At 37.1% G+C, this 11,206-nt stretch overlaps 1 protein-coding gene across 2 annotated transcripts; it reads left to right on the top strand.

Annotated features, from left to right (window-relative positions):
- The first annotated feature begins 3,253 nt into the window (after positions 1-3,253).
- LOC104942249 (retinol dehydrogenase 3-like) lies at positions 3,254-6,673 on the top strand. Of its 2 annotated transcripts, none has more exons than XM_010767457.1 (5): positions 3,254-3,315; positions 4,228-4,542; positions 4,817-5,075; positions 5,164-5,327; positions 5,411-6,673. In XM_010767457.1, exons 2-5 carry the CDS (start codon positions 4,230-4,232, stop codon positions 5,626-5,628), a joined length of 954 nt encoding a protein of 317 aa, XP_010765759.1. In that variant the 5' UTR covers positions 3,254-3,315; positions 4,228-4,229; the 3' UTR covers positions 5,629-6,673. The 2 variants fall into 2 exon arrangements, with proteins under 2 accessions (XP_010765759.1, XP_010765766.1); XM_010767464.1 differs by lacking the exon at positions 3,254-3,315 and adding an exon at positions 4,094-4,116.
- Positions 6,674-11,206: the final 4,533 nt, after the last annotated feature.

Here is an 11,206-nt window from a genome sequence, read left to right as displayed (position 1 = left end):
AGGGTCAGAGTGTTTGGTTTGAGGGTAAGTGTCCTGTCGGTTCATGCTGCTCAAAAGGCTGATGACCCCGCTGTGCAAATATTTTACCTGCAGAGGCCCTGCACTGTTTCTGCATCCTCTGAACGTGACTGATGAACTCACACAGGGCAGGGCTTTAAGGGGGGAACCAATGGATATCACTGTTACACAGTTAAAGACCAAGTTATCTGCTGTTTCAGGTGCAAATACGACAATTAGGCCCCATGCCAATTTGCATACATCTATAGAACAGGACACGAGGCCATGTTAAAAATTATTGGTTAATTTGTGTGACATATCTCTCCATAAATCAGAAAATTCTGTCAACATCCGGTAAGTAAATACATGTTTGCTATGTTTTAAGGAATAACTTGTAATAAATCAGATTATGAACAATATATGAACAAAGCACTCTTTCAAACCTTCAGAATATGGATAAAACTAAAAGGAGTTTGGTGTATGTACGAGCTACTGAAGTAGAGATTCCTTGGTTTTAATATGAGTATAAAACCTTTATCTATATGTTTTGTTGGATTCCATGCATTTTGCAACACTACAGGTGAATTGAAAAAATAACTGATAGATATCATTGTAAAACTTCCCAGGTAATTATTTTCTGAAAATAATAATAGTAACATAGGGAGAAAAGTTATTTCCCTGGGGATTAGGAAAGTGTTCTTCTTATGAATCATTTGCCCTCTCTGAGGAACGGTTTCAGTCTCTTTGTAGACAATGTGTTCCTCTTAAACTGTACACTGTATTCTAAGTCCGGCTTTCACGTCAGTCAGAGGGATAACACTTATACGCTGTAGCAGCTTTAACCAAAGTGTTTTAACATGACAATGTGTTTGGACTGTGAAAAATACATTCTGTAATCTTTATTAAGTCCTGATAAGTAGCCTACAGGGATTAATAGGCTTTAAGACCAGAAGCTTTGGCACAATTCTACAATGACTAGATAGCTATCGTAATGTCCCTTAGGGAATTTGAATATATGAACACATGTGTTTATTGCATCTAAACACAAATCAAGCTTCATTGATTTTCTAGCAAGAATCGGGGCCACACTTGTATACCCCCCCCCCGCCCTTTCTTATGTATTATTTAACCATATGAGTTGTTTATAGTGGTCTGTGGTTTTGTTCTTTTTTGACACGTTTATTTTCAGCTGCTTTGACTCTAAAGTTGTGATGCGATGCGATATCTGTCCTACTTATAATATATCTTAAAAAAGTGTCATGATAGGGATGCTTAGGTGGTGTAATTTATCTTGTGTCTTGGTGTAAGAAAGTTGCATCTGACACATACTAGCCCTGTTTGATCCGTTAGCTATATCTGCGTCTCTAAAGCAATACTGCGTTACTTAAAAAACAAAACGAAGAACACCTTCTTCTTTCTACAAATGAATGATTTAATTATAAAGCAATAAAACAAACTGTAACCAAAGGGTTTTGCTGCTACAGTCTCACTTGCTAATTAATGTTAGCAAACATTAGCTAATATTTAATCTAACATTATGTGTAACAATACCCTATACTATACTAAATACACTGTTAGCTAGAACGTAGCTTAGCGAGCAGGCGTTGTGTATTGATGTTACTGCAGGTTGACATTACGGCTGTTGACCTCTTCCAACTCCACTTTGCTGGAAAGCTTCATGTATAGTTCCTTTTTTTTTACTAGGGCGAATGCAGGCTACTTTCATACAGCTAAAATCAAATCTTAATGAGTTCTGATTCACATGAAGGGTTCAAATCATTGTTTGAATAAACAAAGGCCTATTTCCTGTTTTGGTGCAGTCAGGAAACTCCTAAAAGAAAGAAGATAAGTGTATTCATTAAAACTTCCAAGCCGTCAACATTCAATTGCACTAACATCAGAAATATTAAAACTATAAACGGCATGCACGCAAAGAATCCCAGATAGAATTAAACAAGTTAAACAAATGCATTTCTTGTAACTGGGACATTTAAAAGGTATTAAAGCTGCATTAACAGCTTTAAAGCACTTATTTTGTGAAAATTCACAACCATATTGTACATTTCTGTGATCAAGCATTTCTGTGTGCAATATCCTACTGCAACTTTACTTATGGAAATACCGTAGAAGTGCTTGCATCTGCAGAGAAAATGAATGACTACACAACACTGCTGCCTCCTTGTGGGGAACATGTGAAAGGTTTCAGATGACCCATGGCACACATTTCATTGAATGGAAACGATGTAAAACAAAGACCCATCTTTATTGTCATAACTTCACACATACCAAATGACCCAATAACTATAACCTTCATTAGTAGAACATAGGCACTCTACATAGTAATATGTAAGCCTACAGAAGTGTCTTAATGAAATGAGCATAAATTGGATTGCATTACAGTAGTTAAATGTATGTGTTACACTCTATAAAGTGTCTTCACAGGACATCATATTTGAATGAAAAACATGTCCACAGATAGCCCTAGAATACATTGCACAGAATAAGCAGGTACATTAGTGATTTCTGCCAGCTTTTGAACTAATGATGGAACATGTATACCTGTAGTGATAACACTTATGCATAAGTTGCACTAGCTAGCGTATTCTCGTAAGTAAGATTTACAATGTTGGACTTTTACTGGTAATGGAGTATTTTAAGGTATTACTACTTTTACTAAAGGAAATCATTATTCTACCACCTAGTGGCAAGGACATGTGGGAGACCACCCCTCATACAGGAAAAATAATAAATAGCAAAATAAGTAAACAATTGTGGGGTAATAAAATAACACTCTCAGGCCATCAAATGTAGTCAGTATGTCAGTTTGTGTATGAATACTACCTAACGTTTGCAGACCAAGAATGACTCTTACGACAAAATCCTGTTTTTAAAGTTTGTTTTGTTGTTTTATTGCTTAAGAATTAAATCATTTCATTGGTCTCGTTGCCTTAAAATTAATTAATGTATGTGCAATAACTGTTAGGAAGGTACACAATAGTCGTTGCATGGAGTTTGATCTCTTATATTGTGTTACCAGATCTAGTTATACTTTAGTTAGAAAACATATCTAAAGGTTATCTTGCTTGGAAGAGCTGATTATTTCCTAGTACTCATTTATACATTTTTATAATCCGTGTCAGCAGCAGATATACCTTTTCCGGCCGCTGGTTGGCGCCTGTGGAGGTGATCTGTGCGGTGCTGCGTTTCTATTGGTGGAGAGGGCTGTTTTTGTCACGTGGTGCAGGCTCCCCCTCGCCTGATATAATCATGTTTATTGGTGAAGGCTGGTCAGAGTCCGGGTAGACGTCTGCTCAACAGGTACGACTTTTTCATTGTAGTATTTCACTTCTTGTAAACTGAACTCCTCCATAGATAGAACACTACTAAGGACATCTTTTAAGATAACAACATAATGTATTCACTCTGTTTGTCAATAGCAGGGAACCGCTAAGTGCGACCGAGAAGAAAATAACAGTTTTGGCGTCATTTTGTGTTCACTTTTTGAACAGTTTTTGCACAACACGTTATCAGAAACCTATCCAAATAGGAAATAGCATATATGGAGTTAATACTGCATTTAAATATACAATGTAAAGTCGTTAATTTACACCATATCTAATCCGAAATCACCTTCTAGTGAACTTTGAAATCAGTAGCGTTCAATAACCCCCCCGTGTTTCCCCTGTCAAATTGCGCAATAGTGAATGAAGAAAGGATTTAAATTACAAAAAATGTAATACCTCCTATGGAAGTTAATGCAAAAAAGGAAGTCAGATAGATAACGTTAGCTTCCTTCCTTCTCTAAGTTTATTTAAACATTTGACTATGACACGATTAAAATGCTTCATGGCACTGGTGGAGTAAAAGTCTACTTTCTAGTAATGCATTTATACATAGGAAGCATTTTACTCATGTGCCTCAATGAAGTGGAGATGCTTAGGTTTGTATATCCTATATTGGATAATTCAGTCTTTCACATTTCATTGCATTTTACAAACGGATCATATGTTTTGAATGGAAAATGTTATCTGCAGAAAAACAAGGTGTAAAAGTATTTCCTCATCAATGTAGCAGAGATTAAGACGTTTAAACTAAGTCCAAACCCAGGTCTGTTTGTCTGTAAGTATTTGTGTCCTGTAATCACTTAATCACTCAATTAAAATAAGTTTACTAAGTACCTCAAAGGGTAAAGTGCAGTACTACTATAAAATGTCTTCTTTGTTCTTCCAGTCATGTACCTGTACCTCGTGGGGCTGCTGCTGTTATACTACGTGTACCGCTGGTTCAGGGAGTTGCCCAGGGTCCCAGACAAGGGCAACAAGTATGTGTACATCACAGGCTGCGACAGCGGCTTTGGAAACCTCCTGGCCCGCCACCTGGACAGCAAGGGCTTCAGAGTGATCGCCTCGTGTTTCAGCGAGAAGGGAGAGGAGGACCTGAGGAAGTCCTGTTCCCCCAACCTGACAACAACACACCTGGATGTGAGGTCCCAGGACAGCGTGGCCAAAGTGGCCGCCGTGATCAAGGACAAAGTGGGGGAGCGGGGTGAGTGTCCCTATAGTCATGGACCCCAGAGGAAGTCCACTGACCTTGGCAAAACATGTCACTATAATAATTTGCATTTAACATGCATTTAAGCAGTCCTTCGGCACCACTCGATGTCGTATATTGCGTCACACATTTAACGAGCAGACATTCATCTCATATAAAATGGATTCAGCTTGTATTAACATGCTTTGAATTGTTTCCGCCCTCTAGAGATTACTATTTGATAAGTCTTCCAAAAGATCTTATGTTTTACGTGTGTGACCCTCCCCAGGCTTATGGGCTGTAGTGAACAATGCAGGCGTGTCCCTCCCCTCCGGACCCTGTGATTGGCTAACCATCGATGACTACAAGTCCATGCTGGACGTCAACCTGAACGGAGTGATCGCAGTGACCCTGAGCGTGCTGCCCCTCATCAAGAAGGCCAGGGGTCGGGTGGTGAACGTAGCGAGTGTTTTTGGAAGGATCAGTGTCACAGGAGGCCCGTACCCTATTTCCAAGTATGGGGTGGAGGCTTTCAACGACAGCCTGAGGTGAAACATTAACTCACAAAATTAATTATTTGTCACAATATCAGCGCCTTTTGAACCCAAACGCTGATTTAAAGAAATGTTTACTTAGGTTAAATATGGCACCTTTTGGAGTCAAAGTCCTCTGCATTGAGCCGGGCTTCTTCAAAACAAATGTGACGGACAGTGCTATCCTGACCAAAAACGTGAAGTCTCTGTGGGAGAAGATGCCCCAGGAGGTCAGAGATGACTACGGAACGGAGTTTCTCGAAAAATGTAAGTTTGGATCCTGGTTTCTTTTCATTTATGCATTTGGTTTGAATTGTTCTATTTATTTCACTAATGTTCCCTCCCTATAGCGCTAGTGGTATTGAAAGAGAAAGTTGAGAAGATCAGTGACGGAGACCTGATGAAGGTGGTGGGCTGCATGGAGCACGCCGTGTCCGCCGTCCGGCCCCGCCTCCGCTACTCCCCCGGCTGGGACGCCAAGCTCTTCTGGCTGCCGCTGTCCTACATGCCCACCTGCGTCTCCGACTACATCATGACCTCTCAAGCCATTCCTATTGCCAAGAAATAATTATGTGCACTTTTTATGCAATTCAAACATTTCAGGTTTACCAGTGGTATTACTGTTTTTTCTTTTATTGAAGCAAAGATCAGTAAACCAAACAAAGGTAGTCTCAAAATGAAATTACACACAAACGAGAACAAACTCACTAAGTCTCTTTTGCATTGTGTACACACTTAAGGCCACCTTATCTAATCAGATGTAGTTTGCCTTTGGCCTGATGATAGGCATGTGTGAAAGGTTAGGGATGAGCAATACAAAAGAAGCCTGAAACAAAGGGCTCGGTTTTCTGTGTGTGGCAATCCACCTTCAAATAGTTGTGATAAGGATTGTCCTCTTAATCTAATACTATACAAAGCAGCAGTGATAATGAGAAGTAAACAATGTTTTTGTGCAACAGGAATTAATATAACACATTATCAATGTTTATTACTAATAAATACTTTTAATACATTTATGTTGTAAGCTTTCAATGTGGACCTAATTTTAGGCACTTCATTTCATTCTTGGTAAGTAGAACTGCATCATATCATGAGCAGATACATTTGTTGTGTAAAAGTAACTTAGTGTCCAAAAAAGTAAGACTTTTCCCTCTGAAATGATTACAGTACAAAACACAAATAGTCCAGTAAAGGTCAAGATGGAATATATGTACAGTACTTTAATGTATGCATGTTTAGCAGACTTTTAACTGTACCCTGGATTATCATTTTGTATATAAACCAACTAAACCTTCATATTGTGTTTTTTACTGTTGCCAGATTTGACAATTTAGATATAAAGTTTCAATAGGCATTTTAGGATCTGAACTTGACTTTATACATTAGTTGTCACATTTGATTAAAGAATAGTGCTGAAAAGAATGCCAGTGCTATGAATGTTTACCATGTTCATAGAGCAAATCATTCATAATAGTAATACTAGAATTACTGGATGTTTTACAGTTGGCATACAGATACTGTGATAACTCTGAAGCGCAATAACTAATGATGAATTCCAAATTGCAAATAGTTCAGTTATCCCAAAGACAATGGAATCAGACTCACTACATAAACTAGTACCTAATATTTGATCTGCATATTGAATGAATACAAAACCTTTTTTATTGCTTCTGCAGAGCAAGCAGGACTTTCTATCCCTATACAGGACTGTCTCAGAAAATTAGAATATTGTGATAAAGTTCTTTATTTTCTGTAATGCAATTAAAAAAACAAAAATGTCATACATTCTGGATTCATTACAAATCAACTGAAATATTGCAAGCCTTTTATTATTTTAATATTGCTGATTATGGCATACAGCTTAAGAAAACTCAAAAATCCTATCTCAAAAAATTAGAATAGTTCCTCAGACCAAGTAAAAAAAAAATCTTTATAACAGCAAAACACAATCAAACATTTGAAAATGTCCATTAATGCACTCAGTACTTGGTTGGGAATCCTTTTGCACGGATTACTGCATCAATGCGGCGTGGCATGGAGGCAATCAGCCTGTGGCATTGCTGAGGTGTTATGGATNTTAGAAATGTTTATTTCTCATTCAGAACAATGGAAAGGTTCTCCTTTCACAGCACATCTCCATGGAAACTTTTGATCTCTGGCCTCACGTACACAGATGTTTGAACATCTGTGTACGTGAGGCCAGAGATCAAAAGTTTCCATGGAGATGTGCTGTGAAAGGAGAACCTTTCCATTGTTCTGAATGAGAAATAAACATTTCTAACTATAGTTTAAAAACGGTAGCTGCTTTCGTAAAATGTCAACGCATGGAGGATGTCGGAATCTGCTTTGCATTTTTGGCAAATTTACTAAAGGTGTGCAGCTGCTGCTCTGAGGACAGATCAGACTTGATTTACAATGGGCCTTAATGGAGACATGTTGAAAGTTGCTGTCACTTCATGCCCTCGGGAGGCATCTTTTTTTTTATTTTTCAGCGTAAGAGAGGTTTTCCTACAATTCAAGCATAGAATTATGTTCCAGGAGTGTAGGGTTTGGGAATTATGGCAGTTTAAAAAGAAAAATGTAAGGCGAATTTCAAGCTGTCCCCCACCCTAGCTGTGACATCACGCACTCTAAGCCTTAACGAGCTGCGCAATACACACTCATGTTAAAATCTGAAGAAGGCCTCTTAACCAAGCTCCATACTAAGTTAAATATCTCAAAAAGTGTAAAATCTATGAAAGATCTGAAGAATACCTTTTATAGCTGAAGGTCTTGTGACCGTTTAAAAGTTGGAATGAAGTCTCTAACTAAAAGTATGTGGAAGGAGTAGCATTTGGCGCACGGTGTAGGTAAAAGAGGATTTGAAGGTTCCTCCCATTGAGTTAAATGTTAAAAAAAAATAGTTTAAAAAGCAGAATATTTCCAAATGTATAAAATATTTTTAAAAAGTTGAAAGTTTCCCATCATGTGATGAAAAGGCTGAATATTTTCATATTTGAATGGTTTCTCTAGCTGAAAGTAGGCTGAAGTTATTCGACGGCAAAATATTGGTTGAAATAATAACTAGAAAATGCATTTCCTGCTGAAAATGCCTGCGAATGCTGTAAACTGTGTACATTTGTTGCTGAATTTAGCTGAAAATGCAGAATTCGCACTAAATATAAGTCAAACATTGAATTTTGGCATTTCTAGCAAATGTTCCACCATAAATTGATTTTGCACCAAATTATGGTGGAAATGCCTTAATTAGAAGATAAGAAGAAATGCAGGCTGCTTTAGACAGTTAGAAGTATCAGTATTATTTTCAAGTATTTATTCTTCAACAGACATGTAGGCATGTAGACCCTCCTCTTTAGTTTTTTTGGAAGTTACATTCATTACATTTGCATGTGCCAGCTATTCGCGTCAAAGATACATTCATTATTTATTTTTACTTTATAAATCCCTGTAGCTTAATAACTCCTGTGGAGTTGAACAAGATTTGAAATTTGCATCATGACATCATTTTTAATTTCAAGACATTTTGAGGCATTAACTAATTAAACTGTTACAAATCTATAAAATATTTGTACCTTAATGTGTAGGCCTACACCTTAATTTGAGTGCCTTTCTTAGGAAATAGTCAGCACAATCTTTCTGTACCAGCTTGGCAGTTAACAGTTAATTCTGTGTTTTATGTACAGCGCTATATGGCTAATGTTAGCATGCTAACACACTAAAGTTAGGTGGTGAACAGAGCATTCATTAGATCTGTTAAGCCAGTTAACACGAGTCAAGTTAGCATCCTAAAGTTTGCAGATTTTAATTGAACATTGATACACCAACGTTAACATCTTAGCTTACTAAGCCAACTGCAGCATTTTCACTCTGATAAAGGTAGCTGATAAAGCACATAATAGACTTGCTAGCATTTTTGTAGACTCTTAATCTTGTTTACTGTATTGTAGATTATACAAAAAACAATTTCACGTATAAGTAATTATAATATCCCTCAACTGACATACTTCACTCACTTTAGCTATAGATGACTGATTGTCCGGTACCTGTTGTATAAAAGCAAACAATTCCATTCATTGTCTGCAAAAAAGCGAATGAAACAGATATTTTCCAAAGACACATGCCAGGCATCTTGTCTGAGCTTCTCATAGTAGCTCCATTTAGGTTGTTTCTTTGGTAGAAATTAGCATAAATTACATTTTTAAAAAGATTGTTCACATTCAGCAGAGCTCTAAACATGACTCCATCCAAACAGACTTCACTGAGGATAAACTTCTCAATCTCTTTTTGTTGCATCCACTTCTTTTCTTTTCAGATACGTTTTATACTTGATGATCTATAATTATGGGCAACTAAAAGAAAAGTATTTGTTGTAGTCGTGTTTTATCGAGTGTGTGCTTTTAATTATTTACATTGTTATGTTCCCTTTCTTCTGGACTGTTGTGATATTGACTTCCAAGGAAAGAAAAATAAGATCATAAAAAAAGTATTGTGTACCTTATTCTGTTGTTAAAGCTCTTGAGAATATTACAACATGGTTTTTTACATTTAATTTTTTTAATGATAAATACTTTTTTTATCATTTGAAATAATTTATTTAAAAGTGTATATTTTATATATTTAATGATGTTAAAAAATCTAAATGTATTTTTTGTAGCCGAGAATCCACTGTTAAAAAAATACATATTTGTTTTAAAATAATTTAATATATTTTCATTACTATGACTATGATATTGCCATAATGGGGTAGCCCTTAATTAAAATAAATGGCCATACGAAATGCTTTAGTTAAGTGTCGTATGTGAGATTGTATAAAAACATGTGTAAAATATGAATGGAGTAATGGGCCCAACAGCCCTTCTCTAATTATCTTCCTCTTCTGCATATCTGCCATCTGTCCTCTTGCCCCTTCCTCGTCTCTCCCCCTCCTCCCTCAGTTAGGCCTCCGCCCCTCTGTGGGGCTGACCCTCGGCCCCTCTCCTCCGAGCTCCGGGTGACTCAGCTCCAGGGCCCCCTGCGTCTTGGCCTCCTTCGTCCCCGTCCTCAGCTTCCATCTCCTCCGCAACATGCTCGTCGTCGTCCAGCCCCTCCTCGTCCTCTTCGTCATCACTCCTCTCAGAGTCTGACTCATCCGAGTTGTCCTCTTCCAGGTAGCGGTAGCCTTTGACCTGCGGACACAAATAATATATGTTATTGATGGCTGGGAAAGAGGTGTTCCAAAGTCAAAATGTGTTTGCTCTCATTCTATTTACATATAAAAAGTTTCACAATAAGTGACTCGCATTTCGAAAAGATTTCCTCCATAGAGGCTTGTTCCTTCAGTTTTTTCAGAAATTGGCGTTATAGGCTATTTACGCATGGCTCTAATTTGACAGTAAATAGTGTAGAAGAAGACAAAAAGTATTATTACTTTTGTGTATCAAGATACTGTATATTAAGTACTCTGCTTTGAATAACAATTTGTGTTCAAAGTTTTCCAAAAATAAGTTCAATTACTTAAAAAATGACATGTACTCCTTCTTCCTTCCTTAAAATCCTAGAATCAGTCTAAAAAAAAAAGAAACAAATACAATTGATTTAAAAAGATGACTGACCTCACTGCGGTTCCTCAGTGTATGTGCACTGGGCATTTCAAATGTCCACATCACACTTTTGTGTGATGCATATTTGACTATGAATGGCTCCAGACAATTTGGGATGTTAAAAAATAATGCATGTATGAAAGGTTTAAAGTGAGATATAAAGGGAGAACACGGAAACGTCTCCGTTCAGTGTATGGATGACATCCAACTAATGGAACAATAAGCTAAACACATTTCTGTTTCTTTTTGGGGGGGTTTTGAAGGCAGAAAAAATACATTTTAACTTAATACCAACATTTTATTGACTTGAAATGAGAAATATAAAACAAACTAGCAGAAAATGCTTATTTGTGATATTGCAATCAAAATAAAAAATGAACATAGCAGCACGTGCACAGATCAGGGTTTCCGCTAGGATTTTTTCTTGCCGGTCAAATGTCCAGAAATAATTTATTTAACCAATATTATTATTATTATATTATCAAGAAGAAGAAGAAGAAGAAGAAGAAGAAGAAGAAGAAGAAGAAGAAGAAGAAGAAGAAGAAGAAGAAGAAGAAGAAGAAGAAG

The sequence above is a fragment of the Notothenia coriiceps genome, unplaced genomic scaffold, assembly GCF_000735185.1.
Source record: "Notothenia coriiceps isolate Sejong01 unplaced genomic scaffold, NC01 NC01_scaffold00000339, whole genome shotgun sequence".
Lineage (NCBI taxonomy): Eukaryota > Metazoa > Chordata > Actinopteri > Perciformes > Nototheniidae > Notothenia > Notothenia coriiceps.
The sequence above is the reverse complement of the archived record's forward strand: the minus strand, read 5'-3'. Positions and strand labels throughout refer to the sequence as shown.

What these genes read in the sequence shown, in the direction of transcription:
- LOC104942249 (XM_010767457.1), top strand. Translation starts at nt 4,230, where the DNA reads ATGTACCTGTACCTCGTGGGGCTGCTGCTGTTATACTACGTGTACCGC. An exon ending in GGACAAAGTGGGGGAGCGGG is followed by an intron (nt 4,543 to 4,816) that starts GTGAGTGTCCCT and finishes GACCCTCCCCAG; the next exon opens with GCTTATGGGCTGTAGTGAAC. An exon ending in AACGGAGTTTCTCGAAAAAT is followed by an intron (nt 5,328 to 5,410) that starts GTAAGTTTGGAT and finishes CCCTCCCTATAG; the next exon opens with CGCTAGTGGTATTGAAAGAG.